The sequence below is a fragment of the Myotis myotis genome, unplaced genomic scaffold, assembly GCF_014108235.1.
Source record: "Myotis myotis isolate mMyoMyo1 unplaced genomic scaffold, mMyoMyo1.p scaffold_m19_p_2, whole genome shotgun sequence".
Lineage (NCBI taxonomy): Eukaryota > Metazoa > Chordata > Mammalia > Chiroptera > Vespertilionidae > Myotis > Myotis myotis.
Window position 1 is genome coordinate 135,685,783 of NW_023416324.1, and position 16,559 is coordinate 135,702,341.

General features: G+C 38.4%; 1 protein-coding gene across 6 annotated transcripts in view; it reads left to right on the forward strand.

The window, feature by feature from the left end:
* The window catches only part of ARL6 (ADP ribosylation factor like GTPase 6), a 49,924-nt gene extending 35,400 nt beyond the window's left edge, over positions 1–14,524 (forward strand). For 3 of the 6 annotated variants that reach the window (XM_036350949.1, XM_036350948.1, XM_036350946.1), the window contains 4 exons: positions 1,281–1,410; positions 5,453–5,508; positions 5,643–5,655; positions 14,027–14,524. In XM_036350949.1, the coding sequence (XP_036206842.1) occupies positions 1,281–1,410; positions 5,453–5,508; positions 5,643–5,655; positions 14,027–14,060 (233 nt within the window). In that variant the 3' untranslated portion in view covers positions 14,061–14,524. Of the gene's footprint in view, positions 1–1,280; positions 1,411–4,614; positions 4,749–5,452; positions 5,509–5,642; positions 5,656–14,026 lie in introns of those variants that run through there. The other 3 variants (XM_036350947.1, XM_036350952.1, XM_036350951.1) reach the window with 3 other exon arrangements.
* The last annotated feature ends 2,035 nt before the right edge of the window (positions 14,525–16,559 follow it).

The following is a 16,559-nucleotide window of genomic DNA, read 5'->3' on the forward strand; positions in this document are numbered from 1 at the left end:
ACACCCCGATCAGGGGCAGGGGCAGCTGGCCAACCACCCGCAGCCCCTCACCCCCCCACACACACCGGCCCGCCCCTATGGGCCCCCATCAGACAGGCCAGCCAGGCCCAACCCATGCATGAATTTGTGCACCAGGCCTCTAGTCCTATATTTTAAAAAAAAGCCTAATATGCAAATAGATCGAATGACTGGAATGACTATGACATGCACTGACCACCAGGGGGTAGTCACTCCATGCAGGAGCTGCCCGCAGGCCCTAGGCCAGCCAGGGCGGGTGCCAGCGGGGGCCCCTCGATCGCCCCACTGGTCACCCCGTAGATCGGCCCTGATCGCAAGCCAGGCCTAGGGACCCTAACCATGCACAAATTTCATGCACCGGGCCTCTAGTCATATATAACTATTTACAAACATATAAAATATTTCTAAAAAGACTCCATATAATGGATGCTATGGGTTGCCTCTTCTAGGGAGGACAAGTGAATGGCCTGGGACAAAGGTAAGAGGGAGATCCTTTTACTGCACACCATTTTGTGTCTTCTGAGTTTTGAACTATTTAAATGACTTATCTATTCAAAACAGGGAGAAATGTTTCATACACTGTAACAAGTAAAAATATCTTCTTTTTTTTTTTTTAATTTTTATTTTTTTTAAATATATTTTATTGAGTTTTTACAGAGAGGAAAGGAGAGAGATAGAGAGTTAGAAACATCGATGAGAGAGAAACATCGACCAGCTGCCTCCTGCACACTCCCCACTGGGGATGTGCCCGCAACCAAGGTACATGCCCTTGACCGGAATCGAACCTGGGACCTTTCAGTGCGCAGGCCGACGCTCTATCCACTGAGCCAAACCGGTTTTGGCATAAATATCTTCTTAAAATATTTAGCTTATTACTTATAATACTGTGACTAGAAACTAAAATTGGGATGCAGTTCATCTTCCTCCTAGTTCTAGTTTGCCTTCTTTGTGTTGACCGAAAAACAGAACAAACTACGTATTTGACCCTTTTTTAGGTGCAGCTCAGTACCTGCTTAATGAGCCCCCAGATCCACTTCTCTTGTCTTTGTTTTAAAACTCCAACCAGAAGGCTTGGAAGAAGTATTTTTTAAATTCTCATATCACTTAAATATGCCTGACAGTTTATGTCTTTAAAAGTTTATGTATGTGTGGTATAGAAAGAACTGATTGGAAAACAATTTTAGTGACTTTCAATTTTAATGAATTAGGGGGAAATGACCATAAGGCTGCAAGTATGATGAAAGTCTTATTTTCTATTTCAGATATTAAGCACCGCCGAATACCAATCTTATTCTTTGCAAACAAAATGGACCTTAGAGATGCAGTGACATCTGTAAAGGTGTCTCAGTTGCTGTGTTTAGAGAACATCAAAGATAAGCCATGGCACATTTGGTAAAGTTGTAGATTTATTTTTCATTTTATCATTTTGAAAAAATCTTCAAGCTTCGGTGTTTCTTTTCCAAACTCATTTTATAAGTGATCTAACTTGGTAGGATGTAAGCTAAGGATTTTGTTTTATAGAATGTGGCATTGCAGGTATTTATGAACCTATTACTATTAAAACCTTTCAGATCTTTTGGGGGATAGAAAAATATAAATAACTCTTTACAAGAATAAACAGCCTACTCACTCACCAACTTCAGCCATGCTGATTTCTGTACACTGAATTAGCCAGCTACAATCCCATCTCAAGGCATTTCCACTTGTTACTCCCTTTGTGTACATCATTCTGCAAAATAATGTTCTTGGCTTGTTACTGCAGTCCCTTCAGGAGAGGGACCTCCCCTCATAATTGTCTAAAATATCACTCTGCCTTACCCTGCCTCGCTTTTTCCTTATTAATTTGCTTTTTCTGTTGCCATGTGACCTCTTTTTCTTGTTTTCTTGTTTTCTGTTTTACAGTCTGTCTTCTTACACTAATGCATTAACACCATGAGACTAGGGTTTTATTTTCACTCTGCAACCCCTGAAATAGTAGTACATGGTACTTAGTAGGTTCGCAATAAATATTGTTTATATGAATAAATATAAATGGAAATACTAACCTTGTATGAACATACTAATAAGGTTGAAATCATAAATAGTATCTGAACTTATTTTACATTGTTTATTAGATAGTATTTTTTAGTGCCTGCTACTATCTGTCATTAAGCTCCCTCTATCCACCACCTACCTCCCCACCACTACAAGATTCCCTTCTCGCTTTTTATAAGATAGTATCTATGGAAAAGGTTGCACACAGAGGCGGAGAAATCCACTGCCTTTAGAAGAAGAAACAGAATATGAAGTGAAGACTTAGTAGAGCTCAGAGAAGAATGTGAAGAGCTAACCTTGGTGCTGAAAGAGTAATAGTATAGAAGAGAGCTGAGAAAACCCTTGAAACTCCTCAGTATTCATGACCTCTACCCAGGAGTGAAACACTGCATATCTCAGTTAAACCCTCCTTACTCCAGAATCAGAAGAAAAGTTAGTGTGTCCTAAATGCTTCTTCACTTGGAATTTGAGGTTCTGTGGTATTTTGTTGATAAAGAGAGGAGGGATTTGGGGATAGAGAAATACCGTAAGATGTAACCTTTGCGTTTCTCTATATCATTTAGGTAAATCATATCTAAATTGGTAATATCTAAAGTAGAATAAATTTTTATTTTTCCATTGTATTAAGTATTGTGAGTGCTTTGATAGAAAGCATAACGTTCAAAAACATGGGTGTAATTAGTAAAAGATGCAGTCCTTTTTTAAAAAAAATACATTTTATTGATTTTTTACAGAGAGAAAGGAGAGGGATAGAGAGTTAGAAACATCGATGAGAGAGAAACCTCAATCAGCTGCCTCCTGCACACCCCCTACTGGGGATGTGCCCGCAACCAAGGCACATGCCCTTGACCGGAATCGAACCTGGGACCCTTGAGTCCGCAGGCTGATGCTCTATCCACTGAGCCAAACCGGTTAGGTCAAAGATGCAGTCCTTTTAATTTTGAAGTAGAAGTTAATTTTGCAAGTGGAAAAATCTCTACTTAAAATAATTAGTCCTTGAAATTTAAAAAATTTACTCAGTTGTGACATCTAAATATTTTTCAGTGAGATACAAAGTAATATCCTGATGCTATAAAGATGTGGAATCTTATATTTCCAGTTGCTGTGTTTTTTGTATAATTTATAGGAGAATGCCAAGTATTTCTTTAAATTTGCCCATAATTTTGACACTTTAATTCAAACTGGACATTTCACTAAATTTTCATTACTGCTTCATTTGTTTTAAGTTTTTTTTTATGTTTTTGCAATATTTTTTAAACCATGTATAAAATTGAAAATACATTTATCCTCCTTTTACAATTTTAGAGATAAAGGTAATGTACAGTGATGTAGAGATAAAATATTGCATCTCGCCTTCGGTACAAGTAAATTTACTGGCAATAAAAGTTTATAGAGATGTATAGTCGACTCTGATTTTCAGGATCTGATTGCAGTATTGTTCTTCCTGTGTGTTCTTTGACTCAGTCCCTGCTGTGATATGTGTATAGTTTTGCTTATTTACTACCTTGTAAGAGAGACAGATAGTAAAAGAGGTAAATAAATGTATAAAATGTCAGCTGGGAAAAGTGAAGAAAAATAAAGCAGGACAATAAGATAAAAATGATAAGAGATACTCCCTCTCTGGAATCTAATTGAAGTCAGGGAGCAGTTCACACAGGCGTGGAGGAATAGCTTTCCAGGTGGACAGGCCAGCAAGTGGCTCTTGGATGAGGATGTACCTGGTGTATTTCAGGAATAGTAAGAAGTCCACGCTGACTGGAGCAAGAGATCTAGGGCCTTGCTGGACGTGGTGAAGACTTTGCTTTTATTTATTTACAGTTCTTATCATTTATTTGAAAAGAAAGTAAAATTCAAACCATTGGAAATTAGTAGGAAAAGATGCAGGGTTTTAGTAAGGTAGTGACTCCTCCACCAAAACGGAAGGATTTCCTCATTATGTTACTTATTTGATACTGTAGTTTTACTTGGGACTATAGGTGTGTGATAAAATCAATACATTGATCTTTTTTTATATAAATATTTTAGTTACTGATGTTTTGCTGTTGATATGGGTAATCCACAGTTTGCTTTGAATAATTTTGTATCATGCTGTTTGTTTCTGTCTTCCTATTTTAAAATATGTCATATTCTTAATCTAATAAGTAATTCCTTAGAAGAAATTTCTGATTTGATTAGAATCAAATTAACTCCTTTAGGTTATTTTAGTACATTTTAAAATCATGCTTCAGCACACTAAAAGAAACCCTAATTCAGAAAATCTAATTATGTATACTAATTGCTATTACATGATTATATTTTGAAAGGAAATAACTACTGGATCAGTGAAATGTTATGAGAAACTATCAATCAGTCTGTGTCTTGGAAAAAATTGATACTCAAAAAATCCTTTCTATTTTATTCTCTTAGTTTATAATTTAATTATAATTATTTATAAAATATCACAATAAGGATTTAAGTTCATTCTAAGACTGTGAAAAGACCCCTGTTTTATATACATATCTCAAATATTTCATTTCCTTAATAACCATATGAAGTCAATTATAATATCTCCCCATTTTACAGATGCTAAAACTGAAGACAGAAGAATTAAATAACCTATTTAGATTCCTGAAACCAATAAGTAAAAAACTATTATTGAGCCAAAACCAGTTTGGCTCAGTGGATAGAGCGTCAGCCTGCGGACTGAAGGGTCCCGGGTTCGATTCCGGTCAGGGGCATGTACCTGGGTTGCGGGCACATCCCCAGTGGGAGATGTGCAGGAGGCAGCTGATCGATGTTCCTCTCTCATCGATGTTTCTAACTATCTCCCTCCCTCTCTGTAAAAAATCAATAAAATATATTAAAAAATAAAAAAATAAAAAAAATAAATAAAAAACTATTATTGAAATCTACTGGGATTTTTTTTTTAAATTTCTACCAGTTTACCAAAGTTATAATTATAGGTTTATACTCTGTAGATATAAAACTCCATTTCAAAAAAGTCACTGCATCCTGTGGCTAAATTACAACCTAAGTCAAGCATTTCTAATAAATAACTGCTCTTGAGTCATTGGGTCTGAGCAAGATAGGAAGGGGGACTCTGTAAAACTTTTCCACCACTGGAAAAATTACTCAAAGTAATGTCAGTCTGAGTACTGTTCCTAAAATAATAACTTTTTATTGATACACTTTTCCAAATGTCATAAAAATTATGTTAATATAAGTTATGGATAATTTTCTTGCTCCAAGATGCTCAGACTTTTGTTTTTTTATATACATTCAGTTTCATTGCTTAACCAGTTTCGCTCAGAGATGTGTTACTAGAATATATTGATTTGCCACATGGAAAAATTGCAATTATTTATTCTTATAGTTCTACGATGTAATGAAATAGATATATTTCTTGTGGATTTTATTTCAGTGCTAGTGATGCCATAAAAGGAGAAGGATTGCAAGAAGGTGTAGACTGGCTTCAAGGTACATCACAAAATACTGTCCATCTTCAGCTTGTATTTCCTTTCCATTGACATTTTTCTTTCCTTTTATAACATTTTATTTTTATTATATCACTGCCTTTTTCTCCTCTTGTTTCCATTTATTTCTGCTGTCAGAAAATACACTACAGTAAGTATCCAATACCTTGGTTCATTTACTTCTATTACATTTTTCTAAGGATTTATTTAAAGTGTTTGCTTTTTACAGTCAATATAGTGACAACTGTAGAAATATTTTTAATTTATAGCAATAAATTTCTAAGAGATCTGATAATAGAAAGCACATTTGAAGTTTGGGACAAATGCTAGCCTTACTATCAATAATTAAAATAAGTTTGCATGGCATATATTTAAAGAATGCCCTACTCCATATATATCTTAATCCTATATAATAAAACCCTAATATGCAAATCGACTGGACAGCTGAACGACCAGTCACTATGATGCACACTGATCACCAGGGGACAGATGCTCAATGCAGGAGCTGCCGCCTGGTGGTCAGTGCACTCCCACAGGGGGAGCACCGCTCAGACAGAAGCCAGGCTCATGGCTGGAAAGTGCAGTGGTGGTAGCGGGAGCCTTGCCTGCCTCCACGGCAACACTAAGGAGCAGGGAGCAGGCAGGGCGTTAAGGAGTGAGGGGTCCTGGACTGCGAGAGGGATTCCAGACTGCGAGAGGGCGCAGGCTGGGCTGAGGGGGATCCTCTTGCCCCTACCCCCCTGCACAAATTTCGTGCGCCGGGCCTCTAGTTTATATATAACATATTTACACAACTTTTAACACTCATATTGAGAATTGTAAATACTGGTGTTCTATTGATTTGTATATAGCAGCTGTATTTGTTATTCATCAAAAATAGCTATAGCTATCATGTTGGTATAAGCTTACTATATCAGGAATAAATTAAGATATATTATTTTAAGGCAGGGGAGGGGGGCGGTTAGAGATCAACCAAAGGACTTGTACGCATGCATATTAGCATAACCAATGGACACAGACACTGGGGTGGTGGAGGCTTGCCCTCAGGGGGTGGGAGTGGCAGAGGGGAGGGAGGCTCAGTCCGGGAAAAAGGAGCATATGTAATACTTTAAGCAATAAAAAAACAAATAAAAAGATATAGTATTTTTCCTAAGTTTACATTGTCTACTAGTTACAGGAATCGCTGGAAGCACAGTGGCCCACAAAGAGCAGTAAAAATGAATGAAACCGAGTTCTTTAGTTTCAGGACACTGAGAGTCAGGCCAAGAAATTTTTGCTTACGAGCAGAACAACTAAGGGTCATTCCTATTAGGCATCTCCCTGCTCTTAATTAGGGTGAACAACAATATATTATAAATTCAGGTTTTAGTCTTGGGCTATCAACTCTTTCTTCCCTAACCTTTTTTTAATTCTCACTTGAGGATATGTTTTTATTGTTTTAGAGAGACAGGAAGGGAAAGAGAGAGAAACATCGATGTGAGAGAGAAACATTGATTAGTTGCCTCCCATACACACCCCAGCTGGGGATTGAACCCACAACCTAGGTATGTGCCTTGACCAGGAATGGCACCTGCAACCTTTTGGTGCATGGCAAAATGCTCCAACCAACTGAGCCACCAGGCTAGGGCTAAACTAACATTTTGATTACAGTTATGTGTGATTCTTTTTCCTCTTCTGCATGTCATGTTGAATCTTTGAACCAAATATTAAGTTTATGTCTGGACAAGCTTACTATATCAGGGAATAAATTAATATATATTTAGCTGCTTACCCATACAATGACATAATATTTCTTTGGTTCAAAGTACTAAGTGTACATCTGATAAATATTTTTCATGTATTAGTAAAATATGGTATTTTAATTAACTGCACAGGCTATTATCGGTTTTTCTCATATGTAGACATCATGACAGTTACCAATAAAGTGCAAAGAACACCCTGGCCAGTGTGGCTCAGTTGGTTGGAGCATCGTCCTGTACACCAAAAAGTTGCCAGTTTGATTCCCAATCAGGGCACATACCCAGGTTTGGGGTTCAATCCCATATCGGGATGCATGTGGGAGGTAACCAATCGATCTCTCTCCCCCTCCCACCCCCCTTCTTCTCTCACTCTCTTTCCCCCTCTCTCCTTTCCTCCTTCCCTTCCTCTCTAAAAAAAGAAAAAAGAAAAAAGAAATAAACTAAGAAAGTTAAAACAGGAGAAACCAAGATGGCGGCATAGGTAAACACCTGAAATTACTGCCTTGCACAACCACTTCAAAAATACAACTAAAAGACAAAATGGACATCATCCAGAAACACAGGAAGGCTGGCTGAGTGGAAATTCTACAACTAGAAGGAAAGAGAAAAGCACACTGAGACTCAGAGGAGGTGCGGAAGTAAAGTGCAGAGGTATGAAGGAGCACTGGAAAGGGCTGGCAATTGAGGATGCGGTTGTCTTTTTCAATCGGGAGGGAGTCTCAAGCTCCTGACTGCTCTGAACTCCAGTTCAGGGCGAGTCTCTGGGGACCCAGACTCATACGGGGAAAAACTGGACTATCTGGAAGCGGGTGGAACTCAAGGGCGGCTTTCTCTCAGAGGTGCTTGCAGCGATTACCATGGGACACTGAGATGTGGGGTCTCTTAGGGCAGGGCTGAGGATAAGCCCTAGCTGTTTGCTCCACCCTGTTGATTCCCTGAGACCCCGCTCCACCCAAGCTGCTAGCAGAGGCTTTTGCATATGAAAGGCCTGGCCATTTGCAATCTAAAATTACCTAGCAAACTGCAGCTGGGTCAGAGAGACCCAGAACTTCCAAAAGAAGGCCCAAGGCCCCACAGCAGCTTGCTTTGCTTCACAGCTGGGCCTCATCTGGGCACCTCCAAACCCTAAACAAAGAAGAGGAATCTGCAGATCTCTCCATAGCTCCTGCTGGGTAGCCTCAGGCAGAGGCTAAATTAGCACCTCCTTAGAAATCCAAGAGCCAGTGTACCCAGTGGTCAGAGTGGGATCATCCAGATTACAACTCCTCAGATCCATAAGGGACACACTCAGGGGGCAGACTCAGTGAGCATCAAAGCCCCACTGAAGCAAGTCTTGCCCTATAAGGCTGTCTCCAACACAGAAGTTCTCTCACCGTAGACACAGCTGATTCTCATAGTCAATTGGCCTGGAGGTCAATTCATCCCAGTGATACCAACTATAATCAAGGCTTAACTACAACAAGACTGTGCACACAGCCCACAAGGGAGTGCACCAGTAGTGTCCACCTCAGGTAATCGGGGAGGCTGAGCCACTGGGCCCTATAGGACACCTAGCACACAAAACCACTCTACCAACACAGGGAAGCATAAAAAAATGCAGAGACAAAGAAACAGGTCACAAATGACAGAAATGGAGGAAAGCAAACGACTGGATATAGAGTTCAAAACCACTGTTATAAGGTTTTTCAAGAATTTTCTTGAAACCGCGATAAATTTAGGGAGACCCTCAATAAGTCTAGTGAGACCCTCGAGGATATGAAAAAGGACCAACTAGAAATTAAGCATACACTGACTGAAATAATATTATGCAGAGTTCCAACAGTAGAGTAGAGGATCACAAGAATCAAATCAAAGATTTGAAGTATGAAGAAGTAAAAATCACCCAACCGGAAAAGCAAAAAAAAAAAAAAATCCAAAAATATGAAGATAGTGTAAGGAGCCTCTGGGACAACTTCAAACGAACCAACATCCGAATTATGGGGTTGCCAGAAGAAAGAGAGAGCAAGATATTGAAAACCTATTTGAAGAAATAATGACAGAAAACTTCCCCTACCTGGTGAAAGAAATAGACTTACAAGTCCAGGAAGTGCAGAGAACCCCAAACAAAAGGAATCCAAAGAGGACCACACCAAGACACATCACAATTAAAATGCCAAGAGCAAAAGACAGAATCTTAAAAGCAGCAAGAGAAAAACAGTTGCCTGCATGGGAGTACCCATATGATTGTCAGCTGATTTCTCAACAGAAACTATGCAGGCCAGAAGGGAGTGGCAAGAAATATTCAAAGTGATGAATAGCAAGAAACTACAACCAAGATTACACTACCCAGCAAAGTTGTCATTCAGAATTAAAGGTCAGAGAAAGAGCTTCACAGATAAGAAAAAGCTAAAGGAGTTCACCACCAAACCAGTATTATAGGAAGTGCTGAAAGGTATTTTTTAATAAGAGGAGGAAGAAGAAAAAGGTAAAGATAAAAATTATGAACAACAAATACATATCAACAAGTGAATCTAAAAATCAAGTGAATAAAAAATCTGATGAACAGAATAAACTGGTGAATATAATAGATTCAGGGGCATAGAAAGGGAGTGGACTGACAATTCTCAGGGGGAAAGGCGTGTGGAGGGTACGGGAAGAGACTGGACAAAAATTGTACACCTAAGGATGAGAACAGTGGATGGCAGGGGTAAGGGAAGAGGGTGGGTTGGGAACCAGGTGGAGGGGAGGTATGGGGGAAAAGGGGGAAAAACTAATAATCTGAACAATAAAAATTTTTTAAAAAGTTAAAACATTAAAAAATAAACTGCAAAGAACATTCTAGTCATAATTTTATAATTAAGTGAAACTTAATTGAGAACCTCTAGTGATTCTAGAATAACTATTAGGATTTTTCTGTGAACACACCAAGTTAGTTTCTTGGATTGTGGTAAAGATTAGTGAAAGTTAAGGAACTGATTCCCACATAAACATAGGTTGCAGAGGAACATTCCAGAGAAGACACCAAAAGCATATTTTCAGCCTTAATTCTTATTTACATGTGCTTATTGCTCACAGTGAAGATATAGCATGGATCAAACTCCACTACTGTTCATAAAGTAATTCAAAGCACAGTAACCACTAAAAATAGGTTGATACAGTCATCTGAATTTTACATCACAGCCCTCTCCACTCTATCAATAGTTCTCTCTTTCCTTTATTTTTATTTTTATTTTTTATTTTGTAACAGTGAGGCCACTAGGTGTCAGTAACAATCCAACATCACTGTGCCACTTGCCAATTCTCTGGCCTTGTCACCTAATTGTTGTGTCTGACTTTCCTGATTCATTATCTTTGCATCTTACTTCCCAAGTCTTTATAAGGAGAGTATGTTGTTGGAAATACTTTTGTGCCCTTGTGTTGCCATATTTTTTTATGTAACTGTTACAACAGTTTTCTGCAAGGTTAGCTAGTTGTCCCAATTTTATGTAGGCATCATAGAATAGTAGTTAAAAAGCAGTTGGGCTTTTGAGTGTAGAGATTCATTCCACTACTTATTATTAACTAACATCTCTTTTGTAGATAATTGTCTTCATCTGTAAAATTGAAAAAATAAATGTAAAAATTGTGGTACAGATTTAATGAAACACTGTATGTGTTAAAATCACTGCCATTAGAAAGCACTCAGTAAGTGTTAAATGTACCCTTTTACCTAAATGCTCTATTTAATAACGAAGGAAACTTTGTACGTAGATTAAAAAGTATGTTGGTTTGGTTTTGAATAGATCTTCTGTTCATATTTCTTATGTAATAGCAAATAGTTTGCAATTTGATGCTCCTATCTCTCTGGATTCAAAAAAAGGCAAAAACCTATTTTATAAAATAGCTAACAGCATACAAGAGACTTGTCTGTGCCTTTAACTAACTTATTAGTCAAAAGTTTTTATATAAATCTATCTGTGAAAGATATTCTGAGTTTATCTCTTCATTTTACTTCCAAAATTGTAAAATTTCCTAGCATTATAAACAAGAAGGCCCTTGGACCAATTTCTTTCCTTTTTCTTTTTTTTTTGAAAATTGACTTTCCTATTTATTTTGTTGTTTTGTTTTGTTTTTAATTCTTTATTGTTGCAAATATTACATATGTCTTCTTTTCCCCCATTGACCTCTCCCAGCCCGCTCCTGCCCCCCAGCACAGACCCTCACCCCCCTACTGTCTGTGTCCATGGAATATGCTCATATGCATGCATACAAGTCCTTTGGTTGCTTTCTTATCCCTCCCCCTGCCCCACCTTCCCTCTGAGGTTGGATGGTCTGTTCAATGCTTCTATATCTCTGAATCTATTTTTCATCAGTTTATGTTGTTCATTATATTCCACAAATGAGTAAGATCCTAATATGTAAAAACCCTGGGTCAGAGGCTCGGCCAACCGGAAGTCAGTCCTGCAGTCAGGACTGGGTTGCCATGGCAACCCAGTGCTGACTGCTTCCCCTGCAGGTGTGGTGCCCCAGCACTAACTGCTGAGGGGGCTGCGAATCAGGGCCAGAGAGAGGCCTGAAGAGAGAAACAGGGACTGATCTGTTGCCTCTGTGGCAGCTTTTGGTCAGCACTTGCCTCTCTCTTTCTCTCCCAATCTGGCCAGCAGCCACACCTCCATTTCTCTCCAGGCCTCCACCTGGGCTGCTGATCAGCTCCACCTTTCTGATCAGGCCCCGTTGATAGGTCCAGAGATGCTAACTGGCATAGGAACTGACCAATCAGAACAGAATTTGGGTGCTATGAGGAGCAAATGACTGCCTAGGAGGTGGAGCTTTTGATGCTGACTGGCATAGAAACCGACCAATCAGAACCAAATGTGGGTGCTGTGAAGAACCAATGGCTGTCTAGGAGGTGGAGCTTTTGACACTGACTGGCATAGGAACTGACCAATCAGAACCAAATTGGCCAGCAAAGGAGGGAAGTTGGGAGCGAGATCAGGCCTGCATGGGAGGGAAGTTGGGGGCAAGATCAGGCAGGCAGGGGATGGCAGTTGGGGAAACCGGGCCTGTAGGGGAGGGCAGTTGGGGGCGAGATCAGGCCTGCAGGGGAGGGAAGTTGGGGGCGAGATCAGGCTGGCAGGGGAGGGCAGTTGGGGGCGAGATCAGGCTGGCAGGGGAGGGCAGTTGGGGACGAGATCAGGCTGGCAGGGGCGGGCTATTGGGGGTGAGATCAGGCCAGCAGGAGAGGGCTGTTAGGGGTGATCAGGCAGGCAAGCAGAGGCAGTTATGGGCAATCAGGCAGGCAGGCAGAGGGGTTAGGGGCAGGCAGAGGGGTTAGGGGCAGGCAGGCAGGTGAGCAGTTAGGAGTCAGTGGTCCCAGATTGCGAGAAGGATGTCCCCCAAGGGGTCCTCAGTTGGAGAGGCTGCAGGCTGGGCTGAGGGAACACCCCCCCTCCCCCCGTGCACGAATTTCGTGCACTGGGCCACTAGTTATGTGATATTTATCTTTCTCTGGCTTATTTTGCTTAGCATAGTTTTATTATTTAGAGTTTAAGGCTGAAATGTTAAAGATAGAATATTAAATGAAACATTTTGTGCCCTGATTCCATTCTTTTTCGGAAGGATCCAGTATGAGTTTTTAGTTAAAAGTCCTTTTGAAAGCTCAATGTAGTGGATGAAAATATCCTCACACCATGGCACGTCATTAATAACAGTCAACACTGAAGGCAATGGGAGAGTCTACAAACTTCATGAGAAGAAAAGGAGGTTTCCTGAGAGGATAAGGATACAGAATAGCATCAAACTTTTTCAGTAGCAACCCTTGGAAGCTGTAACATGATTGGGCAGTGCCTGGAACAGTCAAAGAAGAAAGTGGGATTGTTCTCAGGCTGTATCAGTGACTGTGGAATTAAAACATCTTCAGCCATGCAAAGTCTTAAGAATTTACTTTCTGTACCTTTTACTAACGTAGCCACTTAGAGGAGTGCTCCTCAAAAACAAGGGAGTAAACCAAGGGAAAAAGGGTGGGGGGTCCTGAAAGAGGAAAATAAGCATAAAGGGGGGGGACCCCCTGGATGATAGTGGAGATCCTAGAGTGATAGTGAAAGATCTCTTGTGAAAATAACTGGGCAAGCAGAGGAAACTGGTCCAGATTAGAGAGTTTGGGAAGGCTGTAGTGAAATGGATGGACTCTGTACTGTGCTTCATAATAATAAGGATTTAAACAGTGTAGAGTAATGGGATTGAAGTGGTATTGGGTACATAAAAAAGCAGAGAGGCAGAGCTGGAGATAAGGAACAATTCTTAACTCCAGGGAAAACAAAATGTAGTTGAAGACAGGAAAGGTAATCGAGGTATGCTACCTGTCTCAGCTGTGACCAGCACTTACAGACTCATTATATTGATGATGACGACATTACTTGGTTAGGAGGATGGGAGTATTGAAAGCATTATGTGGGTTGCAGATAGCAGCATAGAGATACTTAAGAACTGAGGCCTCATATTAAATGGAAGAAACTGGTATTTCAACAAGTAATACAAATATTATTTATTGAGAAAGAGGTAATGACCTAAAAGGGAGTTGGAAGTAGTTGCCTATGAAAGGGACAGAGATGAGGCAAGGGACTACTAATTTTTATACATCATATAGAACTAGTTAACTGGCTCTATGCATATACAACTGTGACAAAAATAAAAACTATAGTATGATTTGTGCTTTTTTTAAAACTATGTACATAGATTTCTACTGTGTTATAGATTTGTCTCAGGTTATGTTAAATAGATTATGTCCTGTAGAGACCGATAATGTCTTTCTGTTTTTGTTATCAGATCAGATCCAAGCTGTGAAGACATGAAAAGATAGTATTTGGAAACCTCAACAATTGTCAATTCAAGGAATATATCTTAAGGCAAACTGAATACATTAATATTTTTAAAGATGTTGGTGCATCTAAGAATACTTTATAATCTGCTTTCATTTATAGACTCTGAATAAAGTTTATAAGAATATAAGACTTCATGTATGCTAATCTGGCCATTAATTATATGAAAATAAATCCTCAGAAAGGATCCCCAGAATATCAACCTCTTGGTAAAGGTCTACACTTATTCGTAATGAGAATGTTAAAATCCATCTCAATATCTCATCGTGCATTATGATATCTTTAATGTATTTTTTAATTGTCTTAAAAAAAAGCTTATAGCATGACTGCAATGGGATTGTGCTTGTGAAAAAGATCTTTAAATATTTATAAGGGACCATGGGTGATAAATGTATATTAGATTTTTACTATATGTCACCATCAATAAAACATAAAATCTAATGTACCAACTAGTGTGCTTTGTTTATGCTGAAATAATGCTGTGTTAATATGGTATTTGGTGTTTTACTGTCAAATATTTGTCAACCTGAGACCAAGTTATGCTGAAGTTATTTATCCAGTGAATAAGTATTGGATAGCTCTACACCTGTAGTAGTCTGGCACCATCCTATGCAATGGTGATAGAAGATAAATTAAACGTATTCCTTATCCTCAGAGAACTTAAAATTTAATGAGGCAGAATTTTAGAATTTTTTAATATATATAATTTTTTATCTCATTGCTGAATGAAAATATTTTATCCTAAGATTGGGTCATTAAAATTAATGTGCGATTCTTCAATAATTATAACTGGCTTTCTTTAAAATTCCTCCAGTTTACTATAGCACTTTGACTGACCAAACTTTTTTTTCTGAACAAAAACTGCTACATAAATGTTCTTTAGAATTTTAGACATATCTCAGGTATCCACAGTATGCAAATTGTATTATTCTAAAAACTTAGAGACCACTTAGAATTATGAACTCCAGAAGCTTTGGTTTTAAATTAATCACTGGGAAACTGTAGAAAGCCGCGGTGTCAATTCTGGAAAATATTGCATATAAACAGAAACTGGAATGTTTGATGTGTAACATCTTAAACATACTTAGCTGTGGAAATGATATAAAACAGAGGCAAAAGGTGAGCATTAAAGATGTGACGTAATAACCGGTAGTGGTATGTTCAGAAATTTGAATAAAATAATTTTAAAACTACAGTAAAAGTTCTGTAATATACTTTCTCACGGTCCTGAAATCCCAGTGACTTGGAATTTGTCAAGTTCAAAGTTATCCAGGACATTCTACTGGTTCCGCATTTTCAGCTAGCTTGCCAGCCTTTCATAAACTGTTTTAATGAGGATAAAAAGTGAGACTCATTAATTGAGTGGACTCACATATAAAAAGGACATTATGAAAACACTGAATGTGATTTAACAAAAAAAACTAGTATTCTGTAACTATTTTAGGAGGATGCAGTACAGTAACAACACTAATAGTTATTACTCTGTGATCACTACATTTTGAGCAAAATATCTCACACATGATTTTGTATCACTTAATTCTCACAATAGCCTTATGTGAGACGTTATATTATTTGTTTTATAGATAAGAAAACTGATGCCTAAAGAAGTTAAGTCATTTGGTGAAGGTCACAGAGCTAGTAAATGGTGATGCTGGGAATCAGAACCATTCTGTTTAAAGCAGATGATTCAAGAAACAAGAATATTACAGATATTAGAAATATAGAGGTGTCTGCCATAAAAATAGTTAAAAGTATTGAAAAGGTTCTCACTGTGGAAGGAGACCAGGATGGGGATGGGAGGTGGTCAGAGATAAGGGACTAGTTTTTTGGTTTTTTTCTTTTTGCTTGTTTTAAGTCTATTAACACTTCAGATTTTAAATTGTGGGCATAAATGACTGATAAAAATAATTCTTAGGTTGATAATTAATTGCTATCCCACAAACTAACTCGTACCTATGCAAATATTTAGACAAAAGAGAATATTTTTCCTTTGATTTCATGTTCTCCAAATATAAATATCAATTCTTACTATAAACTTTTAAGTCAAGATTATGTAGAAGCAAGTTGGGCAACAATAGCCACACGATGCCATGTAAGTGTGTGCTAGTGTAAGCTGAGGTTATTGGGTTTGTATTTAACATGCAATTAAAATTTACTGCATTCTAAAGCTCAAGCAGGTGCTTTTTCATGTTTAGGCATCACTGTAACAAATTTTACTTTATAAGCTCTCCAATTCAATGTAACACCTCATAAAATGTTCAAAACATCCTGTTATATTTTTGCATTTAAATATTTATATATGGCCCTATTCAGCTTGTGCTTTGTAAATCATGAAAGGCCTGAGTTTTATATATTTGTTTTCATTTATAGGTTGCCAGCTAAAAATCAGGAATTGTCTCCTGATTCCTCAAGTCATTTTTTTCCTTTGGAATTTTTGGCACACCACATTGTTATTTACTCTTGCAAATAGCTATGACAGA